Source organism: Aspergillus ruber (assembly GCF_000600275.1).
Source record: "Aspergillus ruber CBS 135680 unplaced genomic scaffold scaffold00012, whole genome shotgun sequence".
NCBI classification, from domain to species: domain Eukaryota; kingdom Fungi; phylum Ascomycota; class Eurotiomycetes; order Eurotiales; family Aspergillaceae; genus Aspergillus; species Aspergillus ruber.
The window spans coordinates 134,458-154,121 of NW_024467308.1; the positions used below are offsets into that span (position 1 = coordinate 134,458).

The 19,664-nt window shown below is 49.9% G+C and overlaps 5 protein-coding genes across 5 annotated transcripts; 2 read left to right on the plus strand and 3 right to left on the minus strand.

Annotated features, from left to right (window-relative positions):
- Positions 1-552: 552 nt before the first annotated feature.
- Positions 553-4,928, plus strand: pmcA (putative P-type calcium ATPase; the record flags this gene model as incomplete). Its single annotated transcript, XM_040784269.1, has 2 exons — positions 553-3,597; positions 3,651-4,928. The coding sequence occupies 2 exons, from the start codon at positions 553-555 to the stop codon at positions 4,926-4,928; spliced, it is 4,323 nt and encodes a 1,440-aa protein (XP_040638992.1).
- Positions 4,929-6,667: 1,739 nt separating this feature from the next.
- EURHEDRAFT_523074 (intradiol ring-cleavage dioxygenase) lies at positions 6,668-8,190 on the minus strand. The gene is made up of 3 exons (XM_040786884.1): positions 7,798-8,190; positions 7,419-7,743; positions 6,668-7,365 (listed from the first exon to the last, which is right to left on the minus strand). Exons 1-3 carry the CDS (start codon positions 8,039-8,041, stop codon positions 6,759-6,761), a joined length of 1,176 nt encoding a protein of 391 aa, XP_040638993.1. The 5' UTR covers positions 8,042-8,190; the 3' UTR covers positions 6,668-6,758.
- A 418-nt stretch (positions 8,191-8,608) lies between these two features.
- Positions 8,609-13,635, minus strand: EURHEDRAFT_478269 (ATP-binding cassette transporter; the record flags this gene model as incomplete). The annotated part of the gene is made up of 11 exons (XM_040785448.1): positions 8,609-8,918; positions 8,987-9,612; positions 9,660-10,060; positions 10,108-11,541; positions 11,593-11,782; positions 11,837-11,896; positions 11,944-12,027; positions 12,085-12,655; positions 12,705-12,721; positions 12,772-12,823; positions 12,876-13,635. The coding sequence occupies 11 exons, from the start codon at positions 13,633-13,635 to the stop codon at positions 8,695-8,697; spliced, it is 4,419 nt and encodes a 1,472-aa protein (XP_040638994.1). The 3' UTR covers positions 8,609-8,694.
- A 2,709-nt stretch (positions 13,636-16,344) lies between these two features.
- Positions 16,345-17,489, plus strand: EURHEDRAFT_455400 (ribosomal RNA processing 1 family protein; the record flags this gene model as incomplete). Its single annotated transcript, XM_040784270.1, has 3 exons — positions 16,345-16,393; positions 16,447-16,554; positions 16,612-17,489. 3 exons carry the CDS (start codon positions 16,345-16,347, stop codon positions 17,487-17,489), a joined length of 1,035 nt encoding a protein of 344 aa, XP_040638995.1.
- Positions 17,490-17,551: 62 nt separating this feature from the next.
- EURHEDRAFT_412127 (putative sphingosine kinase (SphK)) lies at positions 17,552-19,620 on the minus strand. The gene is made up of 3 exons (XM_040781820.1): positions 19,261-19,620; positions 19,137-19,193; positions 17,552-19,077 (listed from the first exon to the last, which is right to left on the minus strand). The coding sequence occupies exons 1-3, from the start codon at positions 19,403-19,405 to the stop codon at positions 17,762-17,764; spliced, it is 1,518 nt and encodes a 505-aa protein (XP_040638996.1). The 5' UTR covers positions 19,406-19,620; the 3' UTR covers positions 17,552-17,761.
- Between the last annotated feature and the right edge of the window lie 44 nt (positions 19,621-19,664).

Here is a 19,664-nt window from a genome sequence, read left to right on the forward strand (position 1 = left end):
TCGTCTGAATCGCTGCTCTGTGCGTCGACTACTACTCGCCAGTGCTTCTCATTCGACGCTCGATTCAGTTGCCGCCTCTCAGCGCTTCAACGTGGGTCGTTTAGAAGAACCAGCGTCAATCCCCAGCCAGCTGGCTTCCGTCCCAGTTTCTTTCCAACGCCCTCCCCAGTCGCCACACAATAGGCAATTTCTGAATTTCGGTGCTTGGACGATCTATGCCGGCTTTCGGTCGTCTGGATATTATTACTCCGGTTGTTCGGACTGTGATGGCCAGGTGAAGAAAAGAAAAAGAAAAGAGGAAACGCCGTCCATATCCGAGAACGCTACCTTGCCATATGGAATACCTGCCTGAGGACGACATCCTTTGCTAACCATCGACTGTTATACGGCCAATTCGATCGAATATATACCTATGACAGGTCGTTCGACTACCTGATTCGTTGGATACTCTCTCCCAGGAACACGCCGCATTCTTAACCTGATATCGCTTACCTCTTCCGCTCCCGTTTAATCCCCATTCCCTTTCCTGGAAGAGTCATCCCTTGGTCGATCATGTCCGAACCCTCGAATTCCAATCCAGACCCGGAGGATTCCAGACAACCCACTCCCCTGCGCCGGGAACGGGCCCCGACCATCACCATCGACACCTCTGCCGTAACCCCGGACAGCCCTCAACCTCGGCAGGTACAACCAAGTGCTCCTCAACCATCCTTGCGAGTGTCGACGGGCAATGACAATTCCGACACCAGTGCCCTTTTGAACAACGGCAGTGTTTCTCCTTCGGACGGCCCGCCGTCGTCCATTCGCTCGTTCACCTCGTCCGAGCCGCGAGAGCACGATAGCCGTCCAACGTCTCCCCACAACTTCTCCTCACCAGCCTCCAAGCTGACGGAAAGCATGCAGCACTCCAACTACCTGGCTGTCCCCGGTGCCAGATCCCGCGGCAACTCCATTGAGTCTGAGGACACCAGTCCCTCTGCCAGCTCGTACGGTGGGGACACCTATGTCCCCGATCGATCTCAGAACTCCCGCTCCGATCTGACCAAGGATCACCTCGAGAGCGCTGAAGACGCCCTTAAGCCTGAACCCGGCCACGAAAGCGAATTCGAGGTGGACGATAACAGCTTTGCCTTTTCGCCAGGCCAGCTAAACAAGCTGCTGAACCCCAAGAACCTTGGCGCTTTTCACGCCGTGGGTGGGTTGCGTGGTCTTGAAAAGGGTTTGCGCACTGACCTTGCTAGCGGACTGAGCGTGGACGAATCAACCCTGGAAGGAACGGTAAATTTCGAGGAGGCGACGGCCGCGGCGGCGGCTGACTCTCCAACATCGTTGCCCAAATCGGGTGCTCAGGTCCAAGAGCAGCAAGTTTCCAGGCCCGGGTCATCCAAGTCAAGTGACGAGTCGTACGCGGAGCGTAAGCGTGTCTACGGGCCCAACAGACTTCCCGAGAGGAAAGCGAAAAGTATCTTCGAACTGGCGTGGATTGCGTACAACGACAAGGTCTTGATTCTGCTGACTATTGCCGCTATCATTTCGCTTGCACTCGGTATTTACCAGTCTATCACTGCTACTGACGGCGAGGCACGAGTGCAATGGGTCGAGGGCGTGGCTATTATCGTCGCCATTCTGATTGTGGTTATTGTTGGTGCGGCCAATGATTGGCAGAAGGAACGACAGTTTGTGAAGTTGAACAAGAAGAAGGATGATCGCCACGTCAAAGTGAGCCGGTCCGGAAAGACGGCGGAGATCTCCATCTTCGATGTCCAGGTGGGTGATGTTATGCACCTGGAGCCAGGTGATTTGATTCCCGTCGACGGCATCTTTATCGGTGGTCATAATATCAAGTGCGACGAGTCGTCTGCAACAGGTGAATCGGACCTCCTGCACAAGACCAGTGGTAACGATGTCTTTCGTGCAATTGAGGACAATGAAAGTCTCAAGAAGATGGATCCGTTTATTATCTCTGGCTCTAAAGTGTCTGAAGGTGTTGGTACTTTCCTCGTAACTGCTGTCGGTGTTCATTCAAGCTACGGAAAGACGATGATGTCTCTCCAAGACGAGGGTCAGACTACGCCTTTGCAATCGAAGCTCAATGTGCTCGCGGAATACATCGCCAAACTCGGTCTGGCATCGGGCTTGCTGTTGTTCGTCGTCCTTTTCATCAAGTTCCTTGCTCAGCTGAACGACTATGAAACTCCCGACAAAAAGGGTCAAGCTTTCCTGCAGATCTTCATCGTTGCTGTGACGGTTGTTGTTGTCGCTGTACCCGAAGGCTTGCCTCTGGCTGTCACTTTGGCACTGGCTTTTGCTACGACACGTATGTTAAAGGACAACAACCTGGTCCGTCTGCTGCGGGCCTGCGAGACCATGGGTAATGCGACGACTATTTGCTCTGATAAGACAGGAACGCTCACAGAGAACAAAATGTCCGCCGTTTCAGCTACTCTGGGAACAAAGTTGAAGTTTGGAGAAAAATCTCAGAAGGATGGATTGAACGCCGACAATGCAGACAACGACGAGCAGAACTCGAGCGGATTGCCCAATGACATGTCGCCTTCGGAATTTGCGTCTAGCATTTCCGCTCCCGCCAAGGACCTTCTGCTCCAGTCTATTGTGCTCAACTCTACTGCTTTCGAGGGCGACCACGAAGACGGAGGAACGACTTTTATCGGATCCAAGACGGAGACTGCTTTGCTTGGGTTTGCGCGGACGTATCTTGGCATGGGACCATTGGGTGAGGCAAGGTCTAACGCGACAATTGTCCAAATGGTCCCGTTCGACTCGGGTCGCAAATGCATGGCTGTGATAATCAAACTCGGCAATGGAAAGTATCGAATGTTGGTCAAGGGTGCGTCGGAAGTTTTGGCGTCCAAGGCAACTCGTATCGTCCGTGATCCGACAAAAGACATCACCGAAGCGCCCATGTCCGAGGAGGATCGCTCGACCTTGGACAATATCATGATGAAATACGCCTCTCGTTCGCTGCGGCCCATCGGAATGCTGTACCGTGACTACGAACAGTGGCCACCCCGCGGGGCGCCAATGGAGGAAGACCGTAAGACCGTTGACTTTGACCAGATCTTCAAGGACATGACAATGTTTGGTGTCTTTGGTATCCAGGATCCTCTACGTCCTGGTGTCGCAGAGGCTGTGCACCAATGTCAGAAAGCTGGTGTCTTTGTGCGAATGGTTACTGGTGACAACCTCATGACAGCTAAGGCTATCGCACAGGAGTGTGGAATTTTCACCGCGGGAGGTATCGCTATCGAAGGTCCCAAGTTCCGCCAGCTCAGCACTCGTCAAATGAACCAGATCATTCCCCGTCTGCAGGTCGTTGCCCGGTCCAGTCCCGATGACAAAAAGATTTTGGTTTCCCGGCTCAAGGCTCTTGGTGAGACTGTTGCTGTTACGGGTGATGGTACCAATGATGCCCAGGCGTTGAAGACGGCTGATGTTGGTTTCTCGATGGGTATCACCGGAACGGAAGTGGCCAAGGAGGCATCTGATATTATTCTGATGGACGACAACTTCGCTTCAATCGTCAAGGCCATGTCTTGGGGTCGTACTGTCAACGATGCCGTGAAGAAGTTCTTGCAGGTATGGACTACTCTTCGAATCTCGTTTTGTTTTAACGCTGACATATTTTGTAGTTCCAACTTACGGTCAACATCACTGCGGTCCTTCTCACATTTATCTCTGCAGTCGCTAATAATAGAGAGGAATCTGTTCTTACAGCCGTGCAGCTGTTGTGGGTTAACCTGATTATGGATACATTCGCTGCTCTTGCATTGGCAACCGATCCCCCGTCTCCCCATCTGCTCAACCGCAGGCCCGAACCGAAGTCCGCGCCCCTCATCAGTCTATCAATGTGGAAGATGATGATTGGACAAAGTATCTATCAACTGGTTGTCACGCTTGTTTTGAACTTTGCTGGAATGTCAATCTTTGACTACACGACCGAGCACGAAGCGGACCAGCTCGAAACCGTGGTGTTCAATACTTTTGTCTGGATGCAAATTTTCAACCAGTGGAACTCTCGTCGCATTGATAACGGTCTCAACATCTTTGATGGCATTTTCCGCAACAGGTGGTTTATGGCTATTCAGTTCATTATCGTCGGTGGTCAGGTTTTGATCATCTTCGTTGGTGGACAAGCCTTTTCGGTCGAGCGTCTCAGTGGCTCACAGTGGGGTGTCTCGCTTGTTCTGGGTGTGATATCTCTGCCGGTTGCCATCATTATCAGGTTAATCCCGGATGAGTTCGTTGCCAGACTGATTCCGACATTCTGGCGTCGGAAGAAGGGCCCCGAGCTCATGATCTCCGATACAGAAGACCAGAGGCGATTCCAGTGGAATCCAGCCTTGGAGGAAATCCGCGACCAGCTGAAGTTCATCAAGACACTCCGCGGAGGTCGCTTACATCATCTGAAGCATAAGCTCCAACACCCACAAGAACTCCTCCCTCGCTCCCGCAGCGGCTCACGATCTCGCGAAGACTCACCCCCTTCGACCCCCACTGGCGAAAACAGTAACGGCTCACTGTCTCCCCAACCACCGCCTAGCCCCGATTCCCGCTCTCGCCGCCGAACCCGCTCCCGCTCCAGTTCTGCCTTTGGCCCAGCCGCTGCCATGGCTGGTGTTGTTGCAGGTAGTATTGCGGGTTGGTCACCTATCGAGCGTCCACATGAGGAAACAGAGGCCATCAAGTTTACCAACGATGCGCCGCATCGCGGACTGGACCGGCAGCAGGGCATTGAGATTCATCCCGAGACTGCGGCGGATGACCAGGTCGTGGGGGAATACAACGCTACATCGACTACGCCACCTAGTCAAAATCCAGACTTGATCCCATTCTTTGAACATGCACCACCTACACGTGCACCGTCCAGTCGGAGTAACAGGTCGAGGTCGAGATCTAGTCAAGGCTAGACTCATTGTTATAGTGTATCGTTGAATATTTCCTTCTCTGTCAAATATTTTCCCTTCTTACCCTCTTTTATTTGCTCTATCTTTTGCTCGTGACCAGACCAGTTACCACTATGTTTTATAATCTTCTCCCCCCCCCCTTTTTTTTTTACGGGTTCACAGGACAGGACAGGCGTTTTCACTTGTGAAAAGTCCATGTACACTTTTTTTTTTCTTTCCTTTTTTAACCATTGTTTGCTGTTGCAGTTGATATAGACACTCCTTTGCATTGGGTTGGGTTGGATGGCGTTTTTATACACTGTTGATACTTAATCAGACTTGGTATGCTGTCTCATTGTCTCGAGTACGGTCAATTGCCTTTGGCTTATTGTCTAGGGTAATGGAGTGAGCGTATATAATAGTTACTTGAAGTTTCAAATTATTTGCATCTTAGTTAAATTGGCTGCAATGGTTTCTTTGATGGTTCATAGGTGTCACCGTACCTAATTGGAAATCGTATCGCAAACCTACTACACTACAATAAGCGCGTCGAGACGGCGAAATCGTTAGATCCGGGTTGCCACAGTGGAGACAAGCGGAAGTGGAGCGGGAGGGATCTCGACAAAAATTTCAGATTGATGAGTAAAGAGAGTGGTGTATATGAGAATCGACGTGCGTAAATGACCCCGGGGCTATTGGAATCAAGTTGGTTCTGGTACTAGCATCAAGGGACAAATTGGGTGAATATACTTGCTTAAGTTCATCTAACCAATCCTACGCACTACGCTGGCCATCTTCGTATTTGAGATGTTACTGCAGAGAAATATTGCAGTAGATCATGAAGCTGAGCCATAGGTTTCATATTTATACTTGTCCTGCTGATGAACCTCTTTATTTACCTTCTCAAACGATATCCATGTTGATGGTCTTGGTTCTTTAAAGCTGATATTTGTTCCAAGAAAGGAAGGTGGTAGAAAGAAGGATTTTGCTAGCATCTTGGATTGTTTGCAAATGGTATTAGTTTCCAATTTTTTTAAGTGTAGCGGCTTGATATACAATCCCACTTGGGAAGCCCTACTATGGTGGTCATCTCCATGTATTTTATGGTGAGTGTATGGATAGTAAATTTCTATTTATACCACCATTGATATGATATTCTCCATTCATTAGCAACCTAATTCTACGAAAGGTCGTTAGTTCAGTAGGGAGAAGAGGACTGCATAGGTGTGGTGTAAGTTCTTGCACAGAAGCCCTAATATTTACACTCGCTGCTCTGCTTCCCCTCGCGGTTGTATGTTATTTCGAGTTATTGCGCCCCTAGAATGGAATAGAAAAGAACATACTACATCATGATCTTCGTCTTCATGACTTCCTCTGCATTCAACATTTCTGCATAAAACATAGCAACAGAGCGAAAAGCCGGACCAAGAGTTTCAAAGCATCACTCACCCTGCTGGTAAATCTCACCCAGTTTTTTGAATAATATGCATAGTGAATGACGTGGCTTGTCAAACGTGACATTTGTTTCATGAAAGGCCGGGGTAAAGAAGACTGTCTGACACCTTGGGTGTCTGGTTGAAAGTGGAACCTGTTAATCGGTGTTAGATGATATCTACGTTCAAGCTTCCCGGTTACTGGATCATAACAACCTGATCAACATGCATGTAGGCTTCAGCCATCCTTTAAGGCCCCAACCCGTGTGTAAGGCTTGTTTAATCGTCTTCTATCGTCATTTTAGCAGCAACGTTGAGAACATCTTGATTGGCAGGTGAAATTGTAATGCATTGCTGGTTATCCATTTGTAAATAGCATTATCCACTTTTTCTATCAACAAATTTAGTGCACTTGAGCATTCTATGCGCCAGTGCTGCTGGGAATTCCACTAGCAGGCATACTTCCACTGGGAGCACCGCCACCACCAGCACCGCCACCACCACCACCCATAGCCTTGCTATCAGCATTCGCATACCCGCCATTCTTTCCCCGATAAGCCGCAATGCTATAGTAATCGTTGTCGGTATAATCGGCAGTCGCATTGACACCAATCTGAATCCACGCAAACAACCCATCCTCAATATTCTCGCCCAGATACACATACTCCGGGAACGGATCATAAGCCGAGCTAGCCTGCTCAATACTCCACATGTCATCGTCGTTGGAGACGATGTCCTGCGTGTTCGTGTTGTACGGGTATGTGGCTTCGACGGCCGAACGGAGGTCTTCGGGCCAGAAGAGTTGGCCGATTTGGGCGACGCTGCCGGTGCCTGCTTGGAGGGTGTTGTTGGGGAGGAGGGTGGCGTTGAGGTGGGTGAGGAGGTGTGTGTGGATGGCGCGGCCGGAGTAGTGTCCCGGGAAAATGGTGTCGAAGTTGACGAGGCCGTCGTGGTCGGTGCGTTGGATACCACGGAGGTAGGTTGAGTTGTAGCCACCCTCGGCGTAGTTTCCTGAGACGGAGATTCCGCTATTTTCATCAGCATTTGTACTTGTAGCTAAGGGAGAGAGGGTAGGGTGTACCTGTAGACACCAGTAGCATTGGCTTGCCAGATATCAACAAACGCACCCTCAACAGGACGGCAGCTGTTGATGTCGATATACTGCACCTCGAGGTACAGATCAACACCATCCGAGTATTTCTCCTCCTTGACATTCTGGCGAATCGTCTCGCCCCAAGCATAGTAAGGTCCATCCGTGATGGTCGGGGTCAGGATGCAGCTAGTGTTCGCGCCGAAGATGATATCCTCGGGCATGTAGGGAGTGTAGCCCACCACATTGGTCTTGTTGTGTTCGACGGTTTCCCATTTCTGGAGTTCCGCGAGGGTGCGACGGGAGTGTTGAGATTCTGTTCACCGTGTTATTATCTTGTTTTGGGGGTCAGAAGGGAGTAAGGGCATACTGGTAGAAATTCCGCGCTTCTCACGCAAAGCATTGACACGGTCCGCACGACGCTGGACGTTCTTCTTGTTCAATTGGCGGGCCCCAAGCGAAGTCGAGCAGCTGTCGAGAGCTCGCTTGCCCATGTGCGCAAAGGCATCGCGGGCGTGGATCTCGCGCTTCAGGACGTGCGGGTCATGTTTCTCGCCAGGATGGGCGAGAATTGGGGTCGCGAGAGCAGCGAGAAGGAGCTTTGAGAAATGCATATTGCCTTATTCTGACCTTTTTGTGTTGATCTCAAGTCATTACAGAACGGATTCCTCCATTTATACCCTTCGCAGAAGTTTGACCAATCTTCGAGAAAGCAGGCCGCGTTTCCCATGACGAGTGTCCTCCTCCCATCCAAACAAGCCACTGGGGCACCCATCAACCGGTGTTTTGCCTGGTTCCGCGCTATACAAGCAATTTCTTGGCGTTCCGTTAAATTCCGCTTACTCAGCGCGGAGCGGAGCTCAGTGCACTTCCGAACGGATGCCATTTGCGAATCGGGCCGATATAATTCGTCGATGTTTTGGCAGGGCCGCGTGGCCGATAGATTGCTTAGAAGATTCTTTCTGTATAGGGGGATTTCTCCGGCCAGCCCTGTCAGTTACGGAGGCTGTATGGGTACAGGCTGCGTGGGAGTGCTTGTTTTGAGGGTAGTTTTATTGGTTGTGTATATGGGTTGCCTGGGTTGATGCTAAAATAGAACGGGTTAGGGTACGTACCGCTGATTTGAGATTTATAATCGGAGAGTCCGTTGAATGAGGCCCAGCCGGGACAATCCATGGATCATCCCGATACACATGCCATTAAAGCCATATATCACAGCCTAACTAACAACTCCTACTAAATACATACCCCTTTAGAACTACCACGATTAATACAACCGCCCATTATCCGCCTCCTTCCCCTTCGGCGTGATCCCAGACCTTCTCTTGAACACCCTACAAACGACCCTAGCCCCATCCATAACCCACCTAACCAGCGTCGTCGGATTGTAATGCTTAACCCGGAACATATAGTACAGCGCCACAGTTCCGAAGATGTTGAATCCAATATACGCCCAGCCTATGCCCCAGTTGCGCCAGCGGTCGCCGTATGCTTTGGACAATAGTCAGAACCTCGAACTTGAGGAGATGGGGAGGCAGAGGGGGAGGGGAGGGGCTTACCGATATTGCTACCGGCGAGGTACTGATCCGCATCCCGTAACTGGCAGAACTGGCAGTTTTGCGTGGCGGTTGGGTTGTATAGCTGACCGAGGCTAACATCCAGGTATGAGCTTAGGTAGTCGTTGCAGGTCATACCAGAGGGAGGATTAAACACGCTCAACTCCTCGCTCGCGCATTCAATCTTACGATTATGCAATCCCGTCGCCGTAAGTCCAGCAATAAGATAAGTCAGCGGCGAAACACGATACATGAAAATCCAAAACCCAGGCAACGCATCCGGCGACTGCATCACACCGTTAAACACCAACGTCAACATAAACATAAGCGTAGCAATGGTACCTCCCGTCTCTGCATCCGGCAGCGCCGCGATAACAAGAGAGGCGAACGTCGAAGTAAACATGTAGAACTGCACGACGAAAAGCAGCATGAGGCCTTGACGATGGCTTGCTTGGCTGGCGCCGTAGATGGGGTAGTAGTAGCATGCCCAGGCGATGATTCCTGCGAGGACTTGGTAAGGGATTTCGACGAGGATGTTGGCGATTAGGAAGGTGGCCCAGGAGTAGGCTTTTGAGGGTCTCTCACGGACTTCGTAAAGGGAGCGTTGGACGACGAATTTGGGCATGATTCTGCAACTGTTAGCCAGTTTATTGAAGATTAATGGAGGGTGACTTACTGTTGGACCAAGGTTGAGAAGATAGACGTAAGCATGAAAGCACTGAACAGAACAGACTGAAACCCTATAAGCGAGCTCTCAGGCTTGAAAAAGGTAAATCCAATGAACAGCGAGGACGCCGTGGCCAGAATAAGCTTCGCCCAAACATAGGATGGCTCGCGCCAATACTGCTGGAACACACGGTGAGTGACATGCCAGAACTGGTTAACAAAGGGCATGGCATATTCCGCCTGTTCGACGGCACCGTCATCGTTAGATTCTGAAGACCGCTCTTCATGGATTTTATCAAGCTCATCTTGAACTTCTTTGGCTTGTTGGCTATCATTCCAGACTGATGGCCAGTCTTGGTTTGATTTTCCGGAGGCACCTGCTCCGATGATTTCGAGGATGTATTCAGCGGGCTGTTTATGTTAGTAGGTATGTCAACAGGTGTAGCGTTAAAACTCACGTTCTCGGATAATCCACATTCTCTTGCCCCATTACTCTCAAAGTAATCGAGTAACGTCCTTGAGTCCTTCCCGATATCACCGAAATACACAGTCCTCCCTCCCTTTGCCAAGAAAAGCAACCTGTCAAATTCCTGGAACAACAACGCACTAGGCTGGTGAATCGTTGAAAGAACAGCCTGCCCATGGTCCGCAAGTTTTCGCAGAAACGCGCAGATGGCCCACGAACTCTGTGAGTCCAGACCACTAGTTGGCTCATCAAGAAAGATCAACAACGCAGGCTTCGCAGCGAGCTCTACTCCAATGGTCAACAGTTTCCGCTGTTCCACGTTCAAGCCCTCACCTGGACTTCCGACAATTGCATCGGCGAATTCTTGCATGCTCAGCATCTCGATTACCTCTTCAACATATTTGTATTTCTCGCTCTTCGAGACTGTCTTAGGCTGGCGAAGGAGCGCGCTGAAGCGCAGCGCTTCCCTCACAGTCGTCGTCGAAAGATGGAGATCTTGCTGCTGAACATACCCCGTCTTCCTCTGGAAACTATTATCAAGTGGCTTTCCATCGACAAGCATATCTCCGGTAACAACACCAACAGACACCCGCTTAGCCAGGACATCGAGCAAAGTAGTCTTCCCGGCACCCGAAACACCCATCAAAGCAGTGAGTGTACCAGGCTTCACCCAACCAGAGACATTGTCCAGAAGCCGGCGTTCACCACCCTTGACAGTAATATCGTAGCAGACGTTCCGCCAGGTGAAGATGCTGCTCTGCGTCGGGATTACATCTGTGGTGTCTTCTTCTGGTTTATCCTCTTCGTGAGTTTCGGGTGCTTCTGTTGGGCTTTCGCCTCCTTGGCGTTTATCAATGTTGCGTAGGTGAGGCGGGACGTGGCCGCGACGGAAAACGAGGAATTCAGCTTTGGATGTCGTTGCGGAGTTGAGTTCCGTGGCTATCAAGTAAGTGGCCATGAAGAAGATCCAGAATCCGATTAGGATCCCAAAGTTTCTCCATTCGTGTGCGTATGTGTAGGTGTACTGAGACTCGATGTATGCATCACCAGACACAGTCCTTTCTCCGGGAACAGCGCCCCGGACAGAGCATATGAAGGAGTCACCACTCAGGTTATCATACCCAGGGATGAACTCGGAGCACGTAAACCTTCGCCCATGAAATTCGTTTGCAACCAATGCTTCGAACGTGTAGAAGACTGGGTTAATGAAGCGGATCCAGCTAAACCAAGGCACAGAACTCATTTGCGGGACGGGAATGACGAAGCCCGTGTATATCACGATGGCTAGCACTATGACACCGGCCATGGACATCGCTTGGGCGAGAGTTTTGGTCGATGCAGCGAGTGTTCGGAATATTCCAGACATTGCGAGCGTGCTGATAAATGTGAATAGGAAGAAGATGAAGAATTGAGATGGTTCGTATCGCTGTACTTGGTTAGTTATTGCTGCTTCAAAACTGCCACATACTATACTTACCAATCCAGCTAGAAAGTAAAAAATAATGTTGAATACTACCGCAGAGACGAACTTGACGGGAACATCGGATACGATACCACCAAATGCTTCAGCAAATGGATGCACGAAAGCATATGATGCCTGCTTCTCGATGATCGACCGTTGATCGTAAAGTGAGTTAATCTCGGTGATACTGATGAGGGCGTTCATCCTGGATGGTTGTTAATATTGACATTGAAGGACTTGGTCTTCCGTAGCGACCTACAGTACAGCAAAGAACAGAGCTGCTCCTTTACTCTGAAAACCGGCTGAAGCGTTTGGAGTCCTGATATCATGAGTGTATATCTCTTAAAATGGTTGATGAGTAGTTACCCGTAGTATATCGAACCGATGATCAATGACATGACAATACGACCAATAAGCGTCGTCAACGTCGAGGGCTTGTCGTTCCAGATCCTGAACCCCCCGTCAGCATAACTTGGATCCACAGACAGCAGAAAAAGTCAAGCATACCTTTGATAAGCCCGAATCGTACAAAGCCTAACCTGCATCGGAATCGAAATAACATACGGACTCTTCGGCCTCACATGCTTCGCCTGCCTGAACCGCTTGACCTCCCCAAAATCCACCTCTTGCTGCCCTCCCGGTGGAAACTGCTCACGATACTCCGCAATATCCTGCTTCACAGCCTCATACTGTGGGCTCTTCTTCCAGTACTCCGCAAACTCATCAGCAGTACGCGGGACGCGGTCCTCCATGCCTTCTCGCACTTGGCGTTCCTGGGGGTTGGTGACAGCAGTTAGGAAATCACCCGCTGTTTGGCGCGGTGGACGGTACCAGCCCATTTCGGTAAAGTAATCGACTGCTCGAGCACAGGGGCCGAAGTAGATTTGTCGACCTTGGTATAAGACGGTTACTTTGTCGAAGATATCGTAGATAGCCTGCGATGCTTGGTAGATGGCGACGGCGTGGGCTGTGCCGGCTAGGCTAGCAGCAACTCGTAGGGATTTTGTAAATTCCAGAGCACTTGCGGAGTCGAGGCCTCGAGTGCTGTTGTCCCATGCACCGAGGGGGGCACCGGATACTGGATGTCGTTAACGGGTGGTTTTCAGAGGTCAATGAGTCAAACTTACACGCCATCTCAGCAATACTGTGCTTGTGTTAGTGAATGGTCGAAGCCTACTGAAGGAGAGTACATACCTAACACGCTTCCTTTCACCTCCCGATACACCTCTAATATACTCATCACCCACTGGAAAGAGTTAGCTGATACAACAACTACCATCCCAAACAGGTCAATATACCCTTGGTATTATACGTATGCGATAACCCTAAAACAGCCATCGCAACCTGCGTAATATGTTTCGAGAACTCCTTCCGGCCAATATCACGCAACCGATGCTCCGGAGTCCTTGCCGCAGCAGCAAATTCCAAAGTCTGCCCAACCGTTAAGTGAGGGAAGTGCCTGTCGACTTCTTGGTTGTAAAGAACTTCGCCCTTGAATTCCGTGTGCATCCTCTCCATTGATATGCCATTGTATTGGATCTCGGAGCTCTCCCGGAGTTTCAAGCCGTGGAGTTCACCAGATAACGTCTTGAGTAATGTCGAGCAACCGCTGCCAGGTCGTCCCAGCACAAGAAGCAACTCACCGCTCCTCAACAGACCATCAAAATCGCGTAAAATATGCTTCTCCGGCCCAGAACGAATAAAGCTAAGATACTCCTGCGGCCGGAATGGCGCCAACACCACAGATCCCACATTATTCTGATATTGCAACGCAGACCCAGACCCAGAAACGTTCAGATCTTCAAAAACAACACCCGTCGACGGCGGCCTAGGAAACCCCTCTTTATCCATGAGCTTCAGAACCATTCGCGCCCACTTGTAATGATCGAAATTCTCGCTCTTCGGATCAAGAACGGGGTCTCCGATCTCGATGCCTTCCAGCGTGTCTCTGCGATGGATGCTATTATCCATTCCACTGACTCCCGAGTCGGCCGATCCATGGCTTCTGGGAAAGTTTGATGCAACGCGAGCTAGCTCTGCTCTTGCTTCGGGACTCATATTTTGGGACAGGGTGCTGTCTTCGCGTGGGCTGGGTTGCGGCGGCGAAGATATGTCGTCTTGTCGGGTAGGACTGGGCTCTAAGGCCCAGTCGTGGTCTCTGAATCCAGCCATTGTGGCTCAAAGTAGGTAGAATGGAAGAAATAGCGACAGTACTGTTAGCTAGATCGCAAGCAGACAGAGATCAAAATCAAACACAGGAATTGACAAAGATAAACCTGTGAAACAGTCCTCTCAGAAAGAACCAACCTCAGGGACTAACTCGAGTCTGAGAAGGCCTGAGACAAATTCACTCGAAGGCTGGGTCATAGCCGTTGTAATAGTCAACCCCTCCTGTGACTTGCAACAAGTCTCACCGAAGACGAACGAGGATGCCCCGGGCAAGGCTTGTTCAAGGTGATATCAGTGGCTGGGGTGAGCCCTGTAGGACTGGTTTGAAATATATGCATCTCTAAAGAACAACTAGGAGCCAATCGATGATGATGACTGATGGCTGTAATCTGAATGGATTGGTTGGATAAGGGTTGCAACCATTTCCGCATGCGCCATTGGGGATGGTGTAACCCCAGATGGGGGAACATGTGATTTTGCTTATTCCCCTGATGTAAGCTACCATATATGTATCGATCTGTTTTTATGTCTTTGGATTATGTGGCGGGGTGTTTAAGAGTGTTTACATGTATGGTTCCATGATGGGTAGTTTGTACACTATTTTTTCACGACAAAGAAGTCGCAAGGATACAAAAGGCATAATCACACGGTAGCAGTGGTACTGTCTGTATGTACCTTTCCTTTTCTTATTTCCCCCCTTTTTCTTTTCTCTCCTTTATTTTCCCAGTAACACGGCATCGGAGAAATGAGTGCTTTGGCTATGAGCACATGGGTTGTTACTGTCATGATGCATGCCGGTGTCGGCATCAATCCTTGTCTTTGAGATTTTGGCAAAATCGTCTGCTTTCATCCTTCTTTTGAATCACGAAGCAGGCTATTTCATTGTCTTTGGAAATGAAAATTGGGGATCGGGATATCGACCCCCGGGCATTTCAGCGGGAGCAAAATTGGAGGGGTGGAAGCATATGATTCGAGTGCTCTGCACTGGTAACACCTTCCGCATAAAAGCATGTAGCAGGTATTGAGAAGAGTGCGAAAAATTTCTTGTGATCTATTTTCGCGGAGATGATCGATAGGTGTCTAAGTGCTCGTCGAGATTCGTGGAATCGCATCTCTGGGAGGATTGTATCGGGGTTTAGCAGACCCCTGCTTCATCCACATAAGCAGAGAATAACCAGATTTGGCCCTGAGTTGCATCTTCTGTTTTGTGATGCATTGGCCACTTTCAGGAATGAGCTTTTTATTGCTCATACATTGTCTTCATAATTGCCCTGACTCTGTGCGTGGTAGGCCCAAGCGCTCAAGGTACTCTCGTAATAATATTGAAAGTCAAAGCCCCCAGCACACTTATTCGACCTGATGCGTTGAGCCTGCTCCGGATCCATGTTTTGGATCTCAAAGATCTTGCATAGGTACCCCCTGAGCAAATGAACAACAGGCCTTTGAAAGCCCTTGAATGCGCCCTCAATCCGAGAGTCGAAAAATCCCGTTGAGTTATTCCGGACTCCCGACACAGCTTAACCAAGTTCGTGGCAATATACAACTCAATGGCTCTTTGCACCCTATCCCGGTCACGGTGTGAAACCTCGGGTGCTTCGGCAATGAAAGAGCCGGATACCTGTTGGATCTTTCCGCAAAGCTGAGACATGCCACATCTGCTAAGCTTTCCTTCATAATGCGCCATATGGGGTATGACGTTCCGATCCCGCTTGGGCCAGAGGTTCCAAGAAACTGCTCTCTGCCCGGACATATGACCGATGAAATCTATGTCCCAAAGAACAACGCTTCCGACATGGTGATAGATAAGTGCGTGATTTCAAATGCCTAAATACCAGCGTGACGCTGTCTCTTGGACACGGAAGTGGATTGAAAGCCTTGGCTCTCATAGCCGATTCAGCACTTCCCTGATATTCGGGTATAGCTTGTCGCAGATAGTTCAATACAGAATAGTATGGGCATGGGGATAATTCCTTGCCGCTAATGTACCAATGCGCCGGGATGTTCATGGGTTCGCTGTACGAACATATTTGGGAATCTCCTCTGGAAAACTTGAGCCACTCGAGAAATGCCCAGTTGAACGAACATGCTCAATACCACGCTTTCGCGGATTTCCAAGGGTAAGTGGAATCGCAGGACATGGAAGGCGCACGCAATCAAGAAATAAAACCAGTAACCCTTATGTGCAATGGTAGAAGATAATGGTCAGCAAATGCTAGAGAGTTGTTCGGTTTGAGTTGGTTCAGCAATGAGAAAGTATGCAGTTTCCCAACAGAGAGCTATACAGCTCTGGCCAATCAGAAACAGCTATTTAGCCCTGCATCGGCCATACCCACTTAAAAGACAACCAGTGTAAATGAGACAAACAGTACAAACACATCATAAAGAAAAAAAAAAAGGCATCGGATATCTTCGTCGTCGCATTGTCCAAGCAAGCAAAGCAAAGCACCAACACTATTAGAGGTGCAATTCTGTCAATACTTATCGCGTGAATTAATTGATGCAACTGGCTTCGCGATATTGATTCTATCTTATTATCATCCTGAATTACAAGCTCAGCGCAACATCTTGATCTGAATTGACGGGTCTACAATATCCAACATGGCGGACGTACAAAGAACTCCCTTCGTGAAGGATCTCGCCTCGAGTGGTATGTCTTTTCCCTTTCATATCCAACAAAGTCATACTAATTGGAACGAACAGACCGCAAAGTCCGCGACAAAGCCCTCGACTCCCTAACCCTCTTCCTCCGCTCCCGAACAGACCTCTCCCTCATCGACCTGCTCAAACTCTGGAAAGGACTCTTCTTCTGTACGCTACCTTTTACCAACCTATCCAATTTGATGACCAGAATACTAACAACGACAGGCTTTTACCACTCCGACCGCCCCCTCACCCAACAAGCCCTCGCGCGCTCCCTCTCATACTCCCTCATCCCGACCCTCCCCCGCTCAACGGTGCACAGATTTCTGCGCGCGTTCTGGATTACCATTGGCCGCGAGTTCCATGCGATTGATCGGTTGCGGTTGGATAAATATATGTATTTGATTAGATGTTATGTGGGTGTTGCGTTTGAGGTTTTTGTGAAGGGCAAACAAAAACAACCAGGACAGGGAATGGATGATGGCGGAAAGAAGCGCAAGCGTGAAGAAGAGGAAGCGGCAAAGTCAAAGAATTCGAAAAAGCAAAACAAGCGGTCGAAGGGAAAGAAGAGCCAGGAAGCCGAGGAGGAACAACAATCCAACGGAGTATCCGACGGCACAACCAATGATACCCAAACTTCTACCACAACCACAGATTCAGACGCCGCCAAATGGACCGACCTAAAATCCTACCTCAGCATAATCTCCGAAGGTCCCCTCAACCCCCTAAACTTTGACCCTGACCAAGACACCTCCATCAACGAAAAGACCGATTACGTGCCCATGCCACACGGCCCCGATGGTCTGCGCTACCATCTTCTGGACCTCTGGCTCGATGAGTTGGAGAAGGTTCTTGAGTTCGAGCAGGAGGACTCCAAGGAAGGAGAGGAGGAGAAGCCGAGGAAGGTTGTTAGTGAGGTCCCTATGGATCTTATTTTGGGTCCTATTGAGACACTCCGTGTGAAGGGATTGCATAAGCCCGTGAGAACTCGGGCTGGTGAGGCGTTGGAGGATGAGAGGTTGTACGAGTGGGGGTTTAAGGAGAGGAAGGTTGTGGTTGATGAGGATGAGGAGAGTGAGGAGGAGTGGGGTGGGTTTGACTAATTTCTATCTTCTATCCAAAAGCCTTGATAGCGTTGTACATATTAGAACTGGAAATGGCGCTTAAAATACCGCATACATTATCCTAAGTACTACCTTGTATTCTAGTTTGATTACAGCAGTGCAGTGTACAGGAAGCATCAATTCAACGTCAAGCAAGCCAGTGCTAGTTCGATCTCGCGAGGGTATCATCACAAATGCGCAGACCAGAACCATGATTATAAGTATACCGTGCAAACACATTACATCTTCCCTCTACCCAGGGAATCCTGGCATTACATCTTCGGTCCCTCGGCTTCATACAAATGACCAGACTTCGACAGCACGGTGCCCAGACCCTGGTGAATTTCTACCTGGAATGCCTCGAAGGGAACCTTTTCGCCGTCCACACTGATGAAGCCTTCCTTTTCGCGGGGAACGAGGCGATACGCGACAGCCTTGCGGGTGATGACTTCTGGCATGTCGAAGAATCCGCCATTGGGCACTTCGGACATCATTTTGAGGGTTGTCATGCGAGGAACGGTTCCGTCGACGGTGACGATGTCGATCAGACCATCGCTGGGTAGCGCGGCAGGGAAGAAATTGGTGTCCTTGGACACGATAGCCATTTTACCGGCGTAGAAGTTGCCCATGGTCTCGCCTGGAATAACATCCCAATCGCTCGGAAGGTCGTCCAATACCGTGCCGTACTGCAATTCGGGCAGACCTTCCGACTGACCGGCAATCTCTTGGGGATCGCGTTTGATAGGTTCTCGCTGCGTGTATGAGAGATAGTGGTCTTTGATCGCCTTCTTGTCGTCCATAACCACCTTAATCGCCAGATCACACGGGTATACCGTCCGTTGCATGAGCCGGACAAGGAAGCCATAGGTGAAACGATGCGCGCCCATCCAGCGGATATCATCAGTTCCCAGATCACAGTCCGCCACGATCCCAAATGATTGCGACAAGAATGAAAGCGTACGAGTCGACCCCTGCGTAATCGAAACCAAGTCTATAGGCGTCATCAACCCCTTGACAATAGCCAAAGCAGCCACCGAAACACTCCCGGTCCCGCAAAGGTTCCAAGCCATCGCATTCCCCGAGCCACAAGGGATCATAGTAACAGCCACCTTCGTCAACGCCTCCTTCGCATTCGCCTTTTTCGCCAGCCCATTGAACACCTCATACGGCAACCCATCCCCAGAACAGCACACGATCGCATCATACGCGTTCACATCAATCTTCTCACAAAGTTCTGTAGCATGGCCCATGTGCGACGTCGTCTGCACATCAACCCTGCACCGTGCGGCGGCAAATATCGGCGCCGCATAGCCGTTGTACAACGCAGATGCAGAACCCTTTCCACCAAAGGGATTAATCAGGACTTTGAGCCGCTTGTAGCGTAGGGCATCACCATATGCAAGGTTGAGGAGCTTCTGGACCCACGAGTCGGCGTTCTTCTTTTCTTCATCGTTGATGGGGTATTGTAGGGCGTTGACGGTGACATCGTCTTTGGTTGCGGGTTTCGCATAGGTGATGGTTAGGCCGGCGGGAGAGAGATCAGCGTCGAGGATATTATATAGCGAGATAGCGTGGGTTTCTTTGGATTCTGCACAACATTAACAGTCAGCTTTGTCGTTCTCAAGGCTATCAGGGATAGGGTATTACTGGATTTAAGGAATCCGCAGCATCCGTCGCGATCCGACTTGCGTGAGGCCCGCTCATCTGCCACTCGTGAATACGAAAGCAAAAAAAAAAAAAAAAAATCCGATAAAGCAAAGGGAAGACATACCGACTATAACAAGAGAGTCACTTCCCAGGGTGAGAGACACCGACTTGCCAACAATCAGGGTCGAGTCGTGCTCCAGCAGCCGAGACCCTGTATCCGGCGATTCCGTGCGCGCAGTAGCAGTAGCAGTAGCAGTAGAAGGGGACATTATGCAATGGTATTCAGTAGATTCATAAGGATTAAGAATGAAGCTGTGCGAGAGCGACGGATAAAGAGCAAAAGTTCATAAGAATGGGTAGAGATTAGGATGGAGATAGAAGTACTCCGGAGTTGGAGGAAGGATCGGTCTTGGTTGCCGATTAAACGGTCCGCTTGACCAACTTTTCAGGCACGAAATTCCCCGGGGCAGTTGGAGTACTTGGCGCGTATCAATTGTGTCTGAGATTGAGTCTCGTTTTTCAGTTATA

Bases quoted from the DNA above. Each gene is read 5' to 3' on its own strand.
- EURHEDRAFT_523074 (XM_040786884.1), bottom strand. From the start codon at position 8,041: ATGCATTTCTCAAAGCTCCTTCTCGCTGCTCTCGCGACCCCAATTCTC. The intron at 7,744-7,797 runs GTATGCCCTTAC...CACGGTGAACAG, and splicing joins GAAGCGCGGAATTTCTACCA to AATCTCAACACTCCCGTCGC. The intron at 7,366-7,418 runs GTACACCCTACC...TGATGAAAATAG, and splicing joins AATGCTACTGGTGTCTACAG to CGGAATCTCCGTCTCAGGAA.
- EURHEDRAFT_412127 (XM_040781820.1), bottom strand. From the start codon at position 19,405: ATGTCCCCTTCTACTGCTACTGCTACTGCTACTGCGCGCACGGAATCG. The intron at 19,194-19,260 runs GTATGTCTTCCC...CACGAGTGGCAG, and splicing joins TGACTCTCTTGTTATAGTCG to ATGAGCGGGCCTCACGCAAG. The intron at 19,078-19,136 runs GTAATACCCTAT...AATGTTGTGCAG, and splicing joins CTGCGGATTCCTTAAATCCA to AATCCAAAGAAACCCACGCT.